The sequence below is a fragment of the Rhodamnia argentea genome, chromosome 1 (genome assembly GCF_020921035.1).
Source record: "Rhodamnia argentea isolate NSW1041297 chromosome 1, ASM2092103v1, whole genome shotgun sequence".
NCBI lineage: Eukaryota > Viridiplantae > Streptophyta > Magnoliopsida > Myrtales > Myrtaceae > Rhodamnia > Rhodamnia argentea.
Window position 1 is genome coordinate 2589956 of NC_063150.1, and position 18346 is coordinate 2608301.

The 18346-nt window shown below is 39.9% G+C and overlaps 2 protein-coding genes across 4 annotated transcripts; one reads left to right on the top strand and one right to left on the bottom strand.

Annotated features, from left to right (window-relative positions):
- Positions 1-2327: 2327 nt before the first annotated feature.
- Positions 2328-4768, top strand: LOC115743410 (60S ribosomal protein L23). The gene is made up of 4 exons (XM_030678173.2): positions 2328-2475; positions 3024-3308; positions 4158-4199; positions 4455-4768. The coding sequence occupies exons 1-4, from the start codon at positions 2463-2465 to the stop codon at positions 4535-4537; spliced, it is 423 nt and encodes a 140-aa protein (XP_030534033.1). The 5' UTR covers positions 2328-2462; the 3' UTR covers positions 4538-4768.
- Positions 4769-6631: 1863 nt separating this feature from the next.
- LOC115743418 (actin-related protein 2/3 complex subunit 2B) lies at positions 6632-9619 on the bottom strand. 3 transcript variants are annotated; one of them, XM_048272734.1, is made up of 10 exons: positions 9417-9619; positions 8789-8851; positions 8310-8521; positions 8060-8226; positions 7795-7872; positions 7553-7685; positions 7312-7403; positions 7164-7220; positions 7033-7084; positions 6632-6893 (listed from the first exon to the last, which is right to left on the bottom strand). In XM_048272734.1, the coding sequence occupies exons 1-10, from the start codon at positions 9512-9514 to the stop codon at positions 6697-6699; spliced, it is 1149 nt and encodes a 382-aa protein (XP_048128691.1). In that variant the 5' UTR covers positions 9515-9619; the 3' UTR covers positions 6632-6696. The 3 variants fall into 3 exon arrangements, with proteins under 3 accessions (XP_048128691.1, XP_030534042.2, XP_048128689.1); XM_030678182.2 differs by having other exon boundaries at positions 6632-6887; positions 8310-8517; positions 8785-8851; XM_048272732.1 differs by having other exon boundaries at positions 8310-8517; positions 8785-8851.
- Positions 9620-18346: the final 8727 nt, after the last annotated feature.

The following is an 18346-nucleotide window of genomic DNA, read 5'->3' on the forward strand; positions in this document are numbered from 1 at the left end:
CTTGTGCTCGACATTGAAGGCTACTTACTTAAAATTTGCTACACTAACATGGGACACCAATGATATAGTGAGAAAAATATCGCATTCATGCTTCTGCTGCTTTTTCTCTACAATCTAGAGTATTGCTGCTCATGAACAAGTTTGTTGTGGTTAAAATCCTACTTTTATGAAGACGTATCGCGAGCCCAACCGTACACAATCTTTCTTTTAAGTGCAATTACTGTTGGAATTCATATCCGTAACCCTGCATCTTGTCTTAGGAGTCTTAGGCTTTCTGCAGTGACTAAAGATTTGTTACATCCCTAAGATGTGATATTTGCATGTAACTGGAGATGGCTGTCATCAGGCAATTTGCTTCCTACTGAGAGCACTTGTTTCTGTACTGTTCTTCTTCTGAACAACTGTGGACAAATCATATCCTTGGTATTGTAACTATGTCCTGACAATTTTCTGATTCATATGTCCTTTTTCCTGATCTGCCATAATGCCTTGTGGCTGAGAAGATGCATCTGATGTCCTCTGGCCTCAGCACAGCCCTCAGGTAATTACAGTGAACTCGTGCTCCAAAATGTAGGCCACTTGTAATTCGATGCAGAGTCTCGGCATTGATGTTTATAGTCGGTTTCTGCATCTCCATAGCCATGAAATTACGACACCGTTTGTTACTGCTTTCATCGGACAGTGTCGTTGTGGGATGCTATGCGCTTCTTGGGTGAATTCACTTGCGCAGGCACTTCGAGCTTGGTTAATTTGCCTGTCCTACGGCTCAAAAGTAGCGATTATATTCTTGCGAATCGGTTCGACGATGAGAAAAGGTAAAAGATTAGGGAGGGCAAGAATGGGGCAGATGGTTATGATTATTTATTTTGAGATAGCTAAAATGTCCTAACACCTATAAGCTATTCACTTGTTGCACTTGGACCCAAAAATCTAGTGAGAATCAGTAGATCATTATGAGGGCTATTTCCCTGAAAAAAAACCCATAACTTTAGATCAAACCTCAATTCTGCTTTGAATTCCTTTTGTTTTTTGTCAAGAAAAGATCTTCAACTTTCATTCTAGTCCCAATCTGTCAATGTGTCCCAAAATCACTATTGGTTTTTTCAAGATTATCAATGTTAGGACGCCGATGTTGTTCCATACGAAGGTGAATGTGTTGATTAAGATGCGGGTTGTAATAATGAACCTCTACTTGACTTTGATGATGATATTTTTGAGAAAACTGGTGGCGATTTTTGGATGAACGATTTGACATAGAGCGAAAGTTGGGGAATTTTTTAGATTAAAAAAATCGAGGCATGAATGAAATTAGATCTAAAATTTGAGATTTTTTAGGGAATTAGGTCATTTGACTGATGAGAAACGGAGGCAAATTGTTGGGTAGAAAAAAATTTCTTTTGCATTAGAAAAGAAACAAAAGCATTTGGATTGTCACATGTTTCGCCCCATTATTCGGTTTGTCCTTTAGACTTGGTTGTCTTAAATGAATCTTGTAATTATAAGGACATTGAAAATGCGTAATTAATTTTTAACCGCATACATCATTTGGTTTATTAAGTGATTTGTGAGTCTATTATTGGTTCATGAGTACAATTCACTTGTTCGAAGGGCCAATTACAATTCGACCCCGTCACTTAGCATTTCTCGATGACGGTAAATTACGGACCGGAAAAACACTTCGCTTGGTGTTTAATTTAACGTTCACTCCATTAATATTATTGTGTACAAAACTTTTAATTTGTTGCTTCAATGACGATCGATTACATGTTGCTTTAGCTAAATTTAAACATGCCATTTGTCCAATTTTGTCCATTTTATGTATATGGATGTAAATGTGGGGATGGACAATAGGTTGTGGCAACAATTACCGCGCCGGAAAATATCCGATTCAAGCTGTAACTATCGCTCGGGAGGTACAGACCCTAGAGGATACCCTATAGCCGGGGCTTTCGGAATGATGAACCCGTAATCAGCATCCTACAAGCATTCAAACACGAAGCACACCCTTTAACACGAGGGTTGGCTCGCGAGCCCGACTATGCTTTGAACTCGAGATCTTGTGAACCGATAGTAGGTTTCTGAGCAACGGAATCTATCATGCTTGATCGTAGTCTTAATAAGTTTTGACTAGACAAAGAATCGAGATATTGGGTTGCCTAATATTTGGGCCTTTCCATGTTAAAGCCATAGTAAGTAAATACTAATCTTGGGGATCAGGGAAAAAGAAAACGCGAAGTCCAAAAATTAAGGTGGATGGGCCGTCATTACTCATTAGACTTAGTCAAGCTTGAGGGTGCCAATTTGGGATTATTGAAAAGATGGGGGACTTGAGTGGAATTAGGCAAAATCTCCCGTCAGCGTCGCAGAAACCCTAGCTGTCTTCTTCAGCTCGCGCGCTTATATTAAAGCTCAACAAACCCCTGTATCGCAGTTTCCAGTCTCTCGTCTCAGACGGCGTGAAAATGTCGAAGCGAGGTCAGATCTCTCTCTCTCTCTCTCTCTCTCTCTCTCTCTCTCTCTCTCTAGCTTCTCGATTCGATTCGCAGTCTCTATTTGATGTTTGGCGTTGTTTCCTTGCAATACTTTGAGGCGAAAGCATGGGATTCTTGTCATTGTTTTGGCTGTTTCTAATGAAACTTGTTAATGGAGACGTTCCTTTGCTGGGCGATACATTGGGTTTCTTATGGGCCAAAGCTAGTACTTTGAGGTTTAGATGGGTATTCGTCGTATGTGTAGTGTATCAACTAGGAAGAGAGAGATCGCTTCTGTTGCTTGGGGAACAATGAAAATGGCTGAGACTTCACTGAATTCGAAGTATTGACTTTGAGGGACTTTGATTGAGTAGCTTTGGGATCTGTCTGGATGCTGATTTGAATATGTCTGATCTAGAAATGGAGGATTAGAAATTATTCGTCGGTGGAATTGGAGGAGCTTGAAGCAAGCCTGGAAGAGAGAAATAATGTTTATTGAGTCGGAAGTTATTGAATTCGTTGTCTAAACTGCTTATCTTTCTTGGCTTCCAGGACGTGGAGGTTCAGCGGGTAACAAATTTAGGATGTCGCTGGGTCTGCCAGTGGCGGCCACGGTGAACTGTGCGGATAACACTGGGGCGAAGAACCTTTACATCATTTCCGTGAAGGGAATCAAGGGGCGCCTGAACCGTTTGCCTTCCGCTTGTGTTGGAGACATGGTGATGGCCACTGTGAAGAAGGGGAAACCTGACCTCAGGAAGAAGGTGATGCCTGCCGTTATTGTGAGGCAGCGCAAACCGTGGCGCAGAAAGGATGGGGTGTACATGTACTTCGAAGGTGATGTATTGGTTTGTGACATTGCTAAAATATATCTGACTGTTTCTTCTGTACATTAGTTATCTGTCTCTAGTGTTGTTGGTATACTTTGGTGGTTTTTATATCTGCCCATTACCATTAGTTCTTCTGTTACATGCTTTATGTTTTTTGAAAGAAGCAAATGGAAATTAATCAATCCATGCTTTTTCTGCATCGTTAATCCTTTTCAAGTTTTTGGATTGAATGAAGCAGAAAGAAGTGGAAGCGAATTGAATGGAAATGACCGGAGATCTGAACGACTTTCCATTTGAATGCTATCTGAACGAATTTCGATTCCATCAAACAACATTCTCTGTTTACTGTATGCACCTTCTTGGACCTGTTATCTTGATAGCCTTATCTTATATCCCTTCACTAGATTTTTAAGGTGTCTGGTCATTCCTTTCAATCTTTATGCCCTTTTACTGAGATGGTCCTCAACTACTCGGTTAATTATCAACTTTTGATTTGAGTAAGGTTTTTATGAGGATTGTAGAGGCCTGAGGCATTTTTCCAGACTTAGTCCAGGTATCTGCTTGGTTTGGTGGTTGATACCATTACGAGTCTGGGGAAAGTAAGAGAGTCCTTCTTCACAGATGTTTCTGCCCCTTGTAAGGTTTCATCTGCTTTATCTGGGCCCCACATGTCTTTCCATATATGATGCTCTAGATAGCATGCCCTAGCTGGCGTGTTGCCTGCCAATTCCGATTAAAGATGCTCTCTATCTTTAGCGTTATATCTATTGCCCTTGTTTCTTTAGTACCTCATTGGAAGAAGCTGATTTTTGATAATGGTACTGCTTTCTAAGCGGTGATCTGCTCTTTCTTGCAGATAATGCTGGGGTCATTGTTAATCCAAAGGGAGAAATGAAAGGTATGATTATTATATAACTCTTAATAAGGAGACAGAGGATCTCTCTCTCTTCCATTAGGGGTAATAAATAAATTGAACGTAGGTTTAATATATTAGTACTTATCTCCGAACATGAGTCCATGCTTTGGCGGTCCAACTTTTGCATCAGTTGCGTTTGTATGTGTACAGGTCATTGAAGGCTTGCTGTTGTCATGTCCAACTGCATCATTTTATGTTGTTGTGAAACGTTCTCAGTCATTGCTTTTGAACTTATAGGTTCTGCTATTACTGGTCCTATTGGAAAGGAGTGTGCCGATTTATGGCCGAGGATTGCAAGTGCAGCGAACGCAATCGTTTGAGTGTTTGGTTGGTTGGTTTTCATGATCATTAGCAGATTCACTTTTTGATAAAGAGTGATGCGGGTTTTGTTTGCGGTTACGAATTTTGATAGGTATTGTTTTGATGTAGGACTGTGTTGGATGGTGTTGATGTGTCAATGCTAGCTTCGGATATCTGAACAGTTTAATGCCTTAAGGGACGACTTATATTTAGAGATGTGATCAATGTTTATGAGGATATGGTTCTTTCTATTCTACTGGCTATAATTGCATTTTATTTCACTCATCATTAGCTTTAAAATTGTTTGACATCCTTAATGGAGGAGTTCATGCAATATTACCTGTGGTTCCTTGGAGATGTTTAGATGTAATCTATTGAGGATGGGGCAGAAAATTTGCTGAGCCTATTGTCGAGTTTTGATTATGGCATCTCTCACCGGTGTTGCAGCGCAACGCCTCTACAAATTGAAGAACGAGGACTTGCAGTGAACTTAAATTTGAAGTGGGGAAGATTTTTCTGGAAAACGCATTGCACCTCAAAACTAAATATTAGCGAAGTTTTCGCCGAATCGAGCAGGAACAGCCAAAGGTGCAGGGAACTTAAATTTGAAAGGTTGGGGAAGAATTTCCCCAGAAAACGCATTGCACCTTCAAACTAAAGATTAGCAAAGTTCTTGAAAGACGACGGAAACATTTCTGCTGAGGTGAAGAGACCGAAGCTGCTCTAGCTTGCCCCAAAGATGAAGTGATCGATCCAGATGACGCATTGTTTTGGAGGTCGGAGTGCCGTTAGGTTAGAATAGTTTCCAATGCTTGATGGAATAAGGCGCCATTGAAAAATGCCAAATAAAAGTCTGCGGTAATAAAAAAAGTATAACTAATGGGAATCTGAAACTCAAATGTTGTACGGTATATATATATATATTATCGCAAAATATTGTACGGTATTTTAATGGGTGAAAAGTTGGTGAGTTGTGTTAATTTAAGTTTAGTATTCTCTAAAAAGAGTTTGTAACCGGGAGGGATTGCCAACTAAGGTTTCGACCAAAAAAAAAAAAAAAAACTAAGGTAAGTAAAAATTGGTGATTCAATATAACAGTCGGGTTCGACCAATATATATATATAAAACTTCGAATAAAGGTTCGAAGTGGGTAAATTTTCTCAAAAGAGTATCTAAAGTGAACTTTGTCTCGAATAAGGGCATGACATAGTCGAGTTAGTCTCAAATAAGAGTTTGGATTCAATATAACGGTTGGGAAAAACTTCGAATACGGGTTTGAAGTGAGGTTATTTTCTCAAAAGAGTGTCTAAAGTGAACTTTGTCTCGAATAAGGGCATGAAATAGTCAAGTTAGTCTCAAATAGGAGTTAGGATTAGCCAGCTAGCGAGTTTTGGCCGCCGGAGTAGGAGCACTTTTGTCCAAAAAAAAAAATCAAAATCCGTAACAATAAAAATCTCAAAAATTGGTATTGCAGTTCCTCTTCTGCAATATTCCCTTCAAAATTTTCAGACTCCAGTGGACCTCCTCCTCGCTTTGCTTTGCTTCGCTTCGAAACGGCCAAGAAATCGTTGTGACAATGGTGTAAAGGGCACAAGAAAATTACTGGGCATGAACAATTCTTTGCTCGATATCGCTATGAATCTCAGATATTGGATTTGGATACACCTCTTGCCATCGGTGAATCTCTTAAACGAGAATTGGTAAACTGAAAAAAGTATGATCAAACATCAGTAAATAATTCAAACGAGAAATGATAACTCAAAACTAGTCGGTAATTTAATCAGACAAAAATTAGCAAGCCACTCAAACTTAGGTTGGTAATTCCATATAAGGGTCAATAATTTCGAAGAGGTAATAAATTATGTGAACAAAAGTTGCTAAGTTAGAACAAAGATTTGTGATTTGCATCCTAGAAAAGAAATTTGTAAATTTACAAAAGTGTTGGTAAGTAAATAATAAGTTACCCGAGAAATAAAAACCATTGGCACAGCTTTTGGACACTTACTGAAATTTATTAGCACGTTTCCGAGTACATATATGATAGCTGGAAATTTCGTATAAGCTGAAACTGCTTATTCTCTGTATGTACAATACAAACGCTTAAGTTATAAGCTATTTTCTTGGCATGTTTTAAAGTTTGATAGCTTCAAATTGCCTACGTATACACAAAGTACACCCATCAATCTATTTTTGTATACTTAAATGCGGAAGAGAACTTGGGAACGGTCAACCACCGTCGGCGGAAGCGCCGGAATCCATGAATTTTAATCGGGCAGCGCATCCTCTTGACCTTCTTGGTGAAATTCCGACATCTTCGTCTCAGCGTGTTAGTTTTCGAAACACTGACGAGACTCTTGATGCAGCCACATCCTGCAACTATTGCAATAACAAATAGTTAACTGTCTTTCCACATTATCTCAACTACTTGTACATATGGCAGGTCAAATACACTCATTTAAGACTTATGGTCAAACTGCATAGTATGTGTTGAGATAAGGCTAACTAAAGAGAGCACCTTGCGCATCATCCACATATCCACCCTCTTCTGAGCTTGCCTTGTGCAGAATCTGCAATTTGCAAGAATGGGAATATGAAATTTGATGAATGATAGAAAGACTGGCTTTTCAAGTGACTTTAGTTCATCACCTTGACAAGATTATCCAATCGCTTTCGCATCCTCCTCTGTATGAATCCCCGAGTGCACTAGATCGGAAACAAAGCCGAGTCAGTTTTCGGTAACATCTATAGGAAGCAGGGAACCGAGCCAGTCTGTGATCGAAGTCATACGGATCACCTTAACATGATACTTTACAAAGGCGTAAAAGTTCAGCAGATTCCACACGGTTTTATCCAGTCTTTTGCCTTTAACATGATGTGGCAAAATATCTGTGTCATACAAATGCACGTTAGATCACCTAAAGCGATTCGAGGTTTCAGTGAGTCAATCAATCTGAAATGGTATATGTGAAATTATACGCTTGTCACGTTATATGTATGATTTAACATGCCGAATATGCTTCATCAGTGTTCCTCACCGAAGGAGACGAACCCGCCATTGGTGCTTAGGTCTTCCATTTGTTCTCCTCTCAACTCCGGAGGTGGAATGGGCGACCATGTACAAAGAGGTACCTTGGCCCACGCTTCAGAGCTTCCAACGTCCATGAGTTCCTGTTAAGGCCACCGACGCTGACTCTTTAGGACAAGCAAACCTTAAGAACTCCAAATTAATGTAAGAGAAGGTGACTAGCTTTTTTTTTTCTGCGCACGCCACATGCACCTGAAAGAAGGCAGTTGCGATGATCACGTCTGTGTTTTCTTGGAAACGCATAGGGAACACTGCGATGGTCTTTTCCGGCTGTCAACCGCAAGTTTCCTCAATTCAGTTAAAGGGGTCTTTCATGAAGACTTCAAGCTATTGAGCATCAGAAAGCAATGGCCCAGGCAGAAAAGCATGTGGCCGGCTATGTCTACATTTTGGGATTAAGAGACTTTTTTCTCTACCGATCTTGCGAAAAAGGAAAACGGTTTTATACATATCTTACCTGTCTGACCACAAAGAAAGGCTCTCTTGGGTGATACAATAGTTTAATCAGCTTGTACATCCCTGGAGATGTGTCCTGTGAGGCGACATTGCTCAACATTTCTTTCAACTGGCAGCTCAGTATTGCAGCTTGTATGCTGGCGATCTCTGTTATGATCTTGGAAGAATCTGATTGCAAGGACTGATAGTTCAATATGCGGGTAAGCAAATATATGTTCTGCATCAAGTAAGAGGCATGATAAGCATAAAACCTTTGCCTTGCGGGATCTTAGAAAAATCGAGCCTCAGAGTGAGCTGATATCCTTCTCTCGAGGGCTCGACAAGCTCCACTATATCCGAGAGAATTCCCTTTATCGTTTGTACAGTGCCTTGTGAAATTCCTTGAGCGACGGATGCTTCTTGAGATAGTAATGGTGTTGATATGGACAAATGGACATAGTGTGGATCTGATACTGAAGACTGCCAAGCATTGCAAATAGCTCTTGTTAACACTTCATTAACCACTGATTTCCTTGGGAAAAAAAATTCTCCGGTCATCAAAGACACTTCCCCACATAAAACCCAGAACTCAGTCTAATTGAACCTAGGATTAGGTATGATACCTGATAGCGAAATCTCGAACACGATAATTGTACACAGACCGAAAGAAAAATAAAAGTTCATTAGGATGTTAGGCGACTTCGAAGCTTCCTAATTCTGGACTTTCGCACAGGCATGATTATTTACCCGTATGTGGTACTCCACTGCCCCAAATTCGAACAAGCGTTGATCCAGCTCTGTGGGCTTGTTATCTCTGCACAATCCAAACAATACCCCATCATAAGAATGCATCTGTTTGTAGAGCGCTGTATCTGTTTACTCCAGCATTTTGATTCATTGAAGCTGTTAAAAGTCTTTTTCTGACTTAGATTGTCGAAGCAGTACTATTTGTGACAGTATCTACGCCACATCGTCACACCTTTTGGACACGTAAGCGACGCATAGGTAGAAAACTATGGAAGCATGGTGCTAATTGAGCTCGATTATGGAAGCAGGACGCTAAGTTGTTTCAAATGGTCCTTTGCAGTGCGAGATTCCAAGCAAGTTCAAGTGGTTATTCCACTAGCCATACGCTAAATTAGTCTACAGCTTCATGTTATCTAATTGCGGTAGGCAGTCAATATAGGAAAATAGCAGTCTTAGAGACTAGGCTTTTCTATTGTCAACGAATCCTGGTGTTTAGCGCGCACGAATTATCGTATGTCAACACTAACATCGATAATATGTTGGAGCATTCTGGCAATGAAAGGATTTAAAAGTTCAAAACTTGGATATGGCATCGTACATTGTTTCAACATGAAAGTGCAAGTACTTCATACCTGTATATTTTGAGCAGAGTCTCCTTCAGTGCTGGTGATGCTCTATCAAAGCAAGCCATCCTTTCTCTCTCTCTGAGGAAGTAAAGATTCTGAGACATAAAACAGCAGAATGTCTGCACTGCAAGTTCTGACTTGTTATTGGAGCTGAGGCTAGTGGAGTTAGGTAAAAAAAAGACAGTCCAGTGTTGCAATCATGTTTAGCAATCTTTGAAGCAAAAACCTCTCTCTCTCTCTCTCTCTCTCTCTCTCTCTGAGATTGCCAGATCAACTTGTTTATGTTGCAAGCAAAAGTAGTTCCCCTGTCCATTGCTCTGTTTCTGCTAGCTGGTATTGCTGAACAGGATTTTGGGTTTTCCCTGCCATGTGTGTTCTTTTGGTTGAGTTGGGCTACCTTAGTAATTATTCCATTGCTGTTCCTCCTAGTTAAAAGTCCTTATGTCTTATAACTAGCAAAAATAAAGTGCCGATCTTACTTTTTCTACCCTCTTTATCGTAAAGAGCTCAGGTTCACTTGCAGTTCTAAATCATTCTACGAATTTACGAGAGTCTCACGAATGATTTTAGCTATTGCCGGTAGTAATGTCTATCGAGAATCCTCAATTTTGGAGTCGGGGCTAAAGCAGGTACTTTACATTAGTTGCTAGGTCTCTTTCTCTGTCCATCATTGTCGTTAGGACATGTATATGGTCTCATTAGAATTCATACTAGTTCTTTCTTCCAGTATTGATACTTCCAGGTTTTTAAACTGTCTACATCAACACCATTACACTATCAGAAAGGGCCATCCTCTCTTTCTGAAAGCTAGGTAATGTACTTAATAATTTACAAAACCGAGATGGACCTCGAAGGAAATGACTTGTTCAGACTTGCCAGTTTCCGCACTTCCGACGCCGTGGTCGAATCGGACTCAAGCGGCGGCGACACAATGTGTTGTTGGACTTGGTAGCTTGCTTGGATACATCTCGGCTTGAAGAAATCAATCCAGCTCGATATTGCCAATTAGGGCTTTCGAACTGATCGGAACACTCCTAGACGCAGTTATTTATTAAAACCCGATTGATTAAGAGCGTAAACGCTAGCATTGGGAAAGCTGGTGAACTTGCCATGGGCTTTAGTATTTTCGAAAGGCCACTTTAAGCATTAATTAACATTTTCTCTTCCAACTTTGTCCTTGTTAACATTTTTCCAATTCTGATTTTGTTCTAATAAAGCATTTGTTGACCTTCGGCTTTCAGAAACTGAGCGAGAGGGAGGGAGAGAGTCTTTTCATCTTCTTCCATATGCAAGAAGGTGGAATCATTGAAGAACAAAGAGGATGGCGAGCAAGTTGGTGATCAAGACGAATGGATCCGAAAGTTCATCATCGACATTGAACCCCAGATGAACGCCCTCTCACCTGCACTCGCCTCTTCGCACCCTCTCCAATCGCTTTCAATCTCTCCGGCGCTACCTCGACACAAGATGACTCTCGCTAGGCCCGGGCGAGCGCCGATGTGGCTTCCCCTAGGGCAGGCGATTGGTTGCCACAACTTGGGGGGGGGTGGATGGCGTCACCCTAATTTGGGTGACCTCCCTCGGGCCTGGCGTCGGCCCTTGCCTGGGGCCAATGACCTCCACTAGCCCCTTCGGCGATGGGCGGTGGTGGCGCAATAGCCTGAGGGCCTGCCATTTTTTTTTTTTTTATGATTTTGTTTTTAATTTAAATAAAAATTTATCTTTCTTTTTTTAGTTTTCAATCTAATTTTTAAAAAGAAAAGTTAATAAAAAAATTAAGAATATTAAGATATTAAAAAAAATTGTTCACATCAACGCCGGCCGGCCATGCCGTATATGAAGATCTAGATCCACATGAGTGATTTTTGATCAAAATTGACCAGATGAATTTAATTGACAAAACATGAAAACGTATAGGACTTAATTGGCAAAATTAAAATATTTAGGACTTAATTGAAAAAAAATGCAATAATTTAAGGCTTTTTAGACAATTTTCTTCATTTTAGTCGAATCCTTATTAAGTAAAGCTGCTATCCATAAGTTTAGAAACCTAGAGTACTTTTTGCAATCAAGTTGTTGAACTAATTTGTTTAATCCAATCCTTGAGCTTGCATAGTTTTTAAAAAAAAAAAAAAATCAAAGTCTCCTCAGCTACAAATGGACATGATCCATTATGGTCCGTTATGACTTTTGATTTTGATGTGCAATCCTTGTTCTTCTTTGTCGCCCTCTATGGGCGTTATCCGGGCTTCTCCACACAAGCTCGAGACCAAAAAAAAAAAAAAAAACCTCCTCAGTCAAAAGTTTTGACATCAATTAATGTTCAAAACTAATACGGATGCTGTCTTGTCCGCACCGGATTCCTCCTCCTCCTTCGTACCTCCCATTCACCGCTGCCAAACCCCTTCCTCGACTCTCCATCAAGGAATCTTGAGAAGCCTGAAAAACAATCATGAAGACACAGCAAAACCTAGAAGCAAATCAAAAACTAAATGTCTCCGAGGCGTGCTCAGAAAGCCATTTTTATTCGGTGTAGAGACTTCTCCTTGTTTGGTGGCTTGACTTGCGGCATGGTCTGCCGTAGGTCTCTCCGTGCGCTTCAAGCTTCGAAGCTTGCGGAATAGAGCTCCACAGACGCCGCATTGTTGCTTGCAGTTGCAGTGTAGTGTGGAGTTATGGAGTACAAAGCCATTCTCAGCAATGCACTTCTTACTGGAGAAATTCTTAAGAAAAGAAATATGGAATGTTATTTCTCCCGTTAAGAATTTCTCCCGTAAGAAGTGCATGGCCAAGAATGACTTGGGCTCCATAACTCCTCTCTGCACCACAGCTGCAAGCGCCGATGTAGTGTGGAACTCTGTTATGCAAGCTCAGGAGCTTGAAGATCATGGGGAGAGCTATGGTGGAGTGTGGGATGATGAGAGCGATCGTTCCTCTACGACCGAAGGAAATGTCTCAAAGGAAGACAAGATGACCTGCCTGACTAAGTTTCCTAAGTTTCGCCAAGGCTTCCAAAGTTGATTTTGCAATTTTATGAATTTTTGTTGATTTTTGATTAATTTTCTAAAAATAAGATGCCAACAACTCTTGTTTTTGTCTCCGTCTTTGCTTGATTCAAAAGGCTCTTGGTGAATTTCTGACTTAGGATCGTAGAGAGAGAAACACTCTAGAGAGAGAAGCTCTTGATATCTATTCATTCGTGAGAGGTTATATATACAACGACTCCCTCGATCACTACCGTTGATCCATCCTCGATCCAATAGTGGAGATTGCACCTCCTCATTAACCAATCAAGGTGCATCTCACTACCGACCAGTCAAATTACAAGGAACTCTCTAGAATAAGGTGCATCTACAATATTGCCCACCTGCAAGAGTATTCTAGAGAACTCAAGAGAGATGTCCATTTGAATAGTTGATAGCCTTTCGAGCTAGAAAACCTCCGAACCGTGACGCATGCCTGCTATTGATCTCAAACCTCACAACCATGTCGTGAGAAGTTTTTCAATATGTGTACCGATGTATCATTTGCTTTTGCCTGGTAGAACTTTGGGAGGCTCAGGCCATCAAATATTTTTAGCACAAGTATTATAAGTTTATATAGAGTGAAGAGTAGGAGTCTACACCTTCCTACTAGGATGTGTACACCTTATAAAATGGGCAATTGTTTCATTCCTTTTGAGTATCAGCAATTTGATGAGCGCTCTGTTGGGGAATACAAGTTCTAGTTCATTTGGCCGGCTCTAGGGACCGGTGAGATGGCTGCGGACATGGTAATGGGAAGCCAGGCAAAAGTTGATTTTGCACCTTTTGCAGTTGAAGGTCGATGTTGCCGAGAGATGATAGGAATGGGGAGAACGGAAGGACATTTCAACTCCTAGGCTCAGTCTATTTTGCCAAAAACAATTTCTCAAAAAAAAAAAAAAAAATCGATTTGTTTTTGTGTTTGGTTTGCAGAAAATAAGCTAGACTAGGAAAACATTTTCCACCATATTTCTTCGCTTCATTCCTTCACATCCCTTTTTTCTTTTTAACTATTTTTTTTATTTTTCACTTATTTTTCATTTTTATAATGTTTTGGAATTTTTATTTTTCTTTTATTTTTCTCTCTCTTTTTTTACTTCCTCTGCCGGTCGCCAGCCACGGCAACACCGGTGACCGGCCATCGCCATGGCCAGCGACCGGCTGATGAAGAAATTGAAGAAGAAATTAAAAAAAAAAGAAGAGAAAATAATTTTAAAAAATAAGAAATAAGATCAATAAAAAATCATAAATATACAATTATTTAAAAAATTGAATTTTTTAAAATAAAAAAATGGTCCACACGGCCGTGTCACATAGGATGACCGGGTACACGTTAGTAATTTTCGGCCAAAATGCGACACAGAAAATCAAATTAGATTTTCCATGCCAAACAATGGAAAACATTTTCCAATTCATTTTTAGGTCTAACCAAACACAGGAAAATATTGCGAAATAAATGGAGCCTTAGTTTATCGTCATTATCTGCTGGTGTTTCAACATCACGTGTCGATATTTAGGAAACATATCAGACCATTAAAATTCACGCTGGAGGTTGTAATTGTATTATGGTGTTTGGAAATTTTCTTCATTTGCAAGGCATTCTCAATGTCGGTTTCTTTCGGATCATCAAGGTGTACCCTCTTTTTTCTGATCTGACTCCGAAACAAATTCCTGGACATATATAATGCTTTATGGCAGCTACATGTTCTATTTCGACGAGTTCGATAATTGTCATCTAAAGGCTGCATTGTCCATATTGTTATGGTGCTATATTTACCCAACAGGGACTGAAGGGTATGTGCCGGAGAATCGGATGTGTCGGAGGAAAAGAAGGGTTGCATCTGCAAGCAGGGGTTTTGGAACAAAGCGATTCTTTGCACGATTCTTAAATATTTAGTACACTTGGAAAGATGAGCAGTAGAGCTGGTTGAGGACTGCCGTCTGTTAACCTGATTTTGCCTTGCATTTTTTCAATCCTGACGCGGTTGACTCTGGCCAAAAGAACGAAAAGGAACTGACGAGGTTGACCGATAAAATGAAATACAGCACTAACAAGAACAGCAACCACATACCGCGCTTTTGTTCAACTCAGGCCTTCATTCTGCATTCCTGCATGATTTCAGGTAATCCTCATCATTTTAGCTATTTATGTATGGAATGAGCAGGCATCTCACGATGGCCTCTAATGTTTTTTGTTCTCTAGGGAATCATTGTAAAAGTTTTCCTAACATGGGCTTATAGTAATTTACCATTTTATGAGATTAATTTACCGTTTCACGGGATTGATCTAATAAGGTAGAATATAAGAATTTTTAATCAATCTAATAAGGCCTGGCATGTGTGGGTTGAGTTGAACCCGGCCCGTGATGAGAGGTTGAGACTGTTTTGAAGCATTTGCCTAAGTTTTATCAAATCTTTTAGCACCTTCCGAGGAAATTACACCGATTAGGAAGTCTTGTCTTGGTTTGCCAGAAAGTAATTTAAGCTTCCGTTCTTGAAGAGAACTTTCCAAGTCTACGTTTATTAGAATGTTGTTCTTTCGCTTCTAGACAACCAAGGTATGAGCCCCATTTCACTTTTCCCACGAGCTTCGTTAGACTCAGCGGAAGTATTTGGTATAAGTCGAGGCCTTTCGGCTTAAGTCCGGACTGAAAATCCTATAAATAGCGCTCAAGTCTCTCATTTAACTCTACAAACTCATAAATAACCTCACATAAAGAGCATACAGATTCACGTACTAAGGGGCTGTCTCATTAAGCCGGGGATATACAAGGCAATAGAGGCCAAATATTTAATCCCAATAGAGGAGAAGTACTTCATTTGCCTCATCGCTATTTCATATCAATAATGATGGGTTCCAAATCAGATGCACAAATTCGTTTCAATCATTATTGGGTTTCTAGGTTCTAGCTATGGTGTTTCTAGGTTGCCGTTTTTGCGGCTTACATGTGATATCAGAGCTTTCCATATACTAGATCTGGAAATTTTGGTTTTTACCCGTTTTCGAAATTTTTGTCCAATGAAAATTGATTTCGATTGCATATTCGGATTCGTCTCATCGAGAGGAGCATTTTGATGGGTCGTGAAAACGGCGAGTGAGTTGATGATCAACACAGACAGATCCAAAAGTGCACTCACTTCTTTGCACAATCTCTTTGGCGCAACCACGACGACAAGTCTCATTTTGTCAAATCGAACGTCAAATTCCCTTCATCTAAAGTCTTTGCATTTTTCCAAATATTTTCCCCAATCATCGAACCAAATGCAGCCAAGAATCTTCATAGTTTTTGACATTTGATCTCAAATTGACTCAGCCAGGAGGACTTCATCTCAGCTAAAGACATGTCATTCCCAACATTTCAAAGTTACCATCCAACAAACCCCTCTTCCCAAAACCTCAGCTAGCAGAGGAGGAGGGAGGGAGGGAGAGAGAGAAATAAGGGATTATGGTTCTCTAGCGGTGGGGGGGTATTTTGGCCTTTTTAATTAGGGCGTCTTTGTTTAAGCGAAAATATTTTTCGGAAATTAGTTTTTCGAAATTTCACCCGATTGAATGGCCGAAAATGACTTAGTCAATAAAAAATACTTTTCGGTCAACGAAAAATTTGTGCACAAAATTAGGAAATTAAATCCTAAATCTAAAGAGATGAAAATATTTTCCGAAACTGCTCATATCATATTTTTTAATATTTAATATTTTAATTATTTTATTTTTTTCCTTTTCTTTTCTCTTCTACCTTTGATGCTCGCCAAGCCTCGGTGATGGCGGTCGGTCGGTGAGCCTCGAGCTAGCCCATGGCTACCGCCGGCCAGTCGTCTTGGAGGATGCGGCGACGGGAAAAGAAAAAAGAAAAAAGAAAAAAGAAAAAGGGAATATAAAATATGAAATATAAAAACAATTCAAACATTTCAATTTTTTTGGCCTAAGATAGAGTCATATATTTCAAATGTGAACCAAACACCAGAAAATATTTTGGGTCATACAAACCATTTCCCGCAAAATTTCGAAAAATCATATTCCTCTTCATGGAATTTTTCGTGAAACAAATGCACTCTTAGTAGCCTTTCAAAATGCAAATTTTCAAATTTCGGCCATGATTTTTGAAACTTTCCCGTTTTAAAACACCAAGCATCCTAGCCTTATGGAAGACCAAAGATGAAAATATCCTAGTATAGTACTAAGAGGGAAAAAAAATGCTTATACCTAGGACGGGCCATGTGTGATATTGACTATTAATTTAAAGGAATTCAATCAATGAATTGATCGGTATGCGGAATTATATGTGAAGTCTTCGGGAATCCACATGATCGACGGCCGAGATGAATTCGGGTCCCGGCAAGTCTCATCCTATCTGAAGGGCTTCGTTGCTCATCGGGAGTCGGAAGACATACATGAAGGCTTTCATTTGATCTTTTGATGTTTGATGACTCGGAATTAGGAAAAAATGAGAACATAAATTGAGAATGTCCTTACCATATGCTCCCCACAAATCCAGGAAAAGGTGAGAAGAAATGTGGGGAGAATTACCAAAAATATCATAAATATATTGTCTATGTGCGAAATTGCGGACGTGGACACTGGCTGTCTTACGTAAAGAATCGACGTGGATAATTTTTTAAAATTTTTTTATTGAATTTTATCTTTCCTTTTTTTTCCTTTTTTTTTTTTCACTGTGGCTGTTGAAGTCACTGGAGCTCGCCGGCAATTGAACAAGGGTTATGAATCCCTCGCTCGCCTGCCATGAGTGAACCTTATATTTCCATTCAACTTAGAGAGGGACTTATTTTTGTACGTTTATATCACTATGGCCATGGTTTAGCATTTCTCTCAAACTTATATTCCAGTGTACTTTTCAATTACAGTTTATCAAATAGTACTTGCATTTCACCAAATGCCTTTCACCAAATCCCTTTATGCCAAAGGCATTTGTATTTTCTCAAAGGCTTTCTCCAAAAGCCAAACCAAACGGGCCTATCATCGTATCAAAAAGAGCATTACGAACCAAAATAGAACGTTTTCTAATTTTTTTTTTCAAGCCTTAAGTCAAAGGGTTTGATTAATTTCATTTCCCTATTTTTCATTTTCATATATTCTTGGGTTTTAATTTTATCGGAAAATTCTACAGTAAAATCAAATTTTCCTTTTTCAATTGAATCCGATTCAAACAAGTCAGATTATCTATCTACTTATTTTGACCGATATTCGACTTAATTCGGTGCTAGGTACAATAATATGGAAACATGATCTAAATTCAGCGAACAATTGGAATTGGATCTACCAATTTATTTTGCTTCGATTTTAAGAAATGTTCATCGTTAGGTTTTCTAGTGTAGAATTTGTTTTTTCACTTTTTCTTCGAGAAAGATTTTAAATAAGAGTTCGAAGCGCCATCGTTTTATCAAATAAGGGCATAAAGTGTTTCTTATTCCAATTAAGAGTCGAAAGTGTCCATGATTATTTTAAATAAAGGCCTGACCTTGATGGCCGACCTACTAAATATTTCAACCGATCAAGGGCCTTTTCGTTAAAATAAAAAATATGGGCGAAAGACTTGTGGTTGTTGCCCCACCACTAGTGGGGTCGTTGGCGCCTTGGTGAGGGCCGGCGACCCAACTAACTAGAGATGAGGGCCGGTGAGGGTCGCCGGCCTCGCCCGGAGTTCGGGGAGGGTCGTGGGTTGACTTGGTCATTCTCGGGGCTGTTCTCCCTCACGGCGTCCTCGTCCTCGTAAAGTCGGTGTCCTCATAATTGTTGTGGCTGTGTGCGCGAGAGGAAGGACGGATGTAGAGAAGCGGCCGAAATTGCTCAAAGTTGTAGATGACCTCGACAGTTGATTACGAACCCTTCGAATCCGAACTTCCTCTTCGACATGGTTGGACTCCGAGTTCCAAAGCGGCAGAGAAGAAGCACGA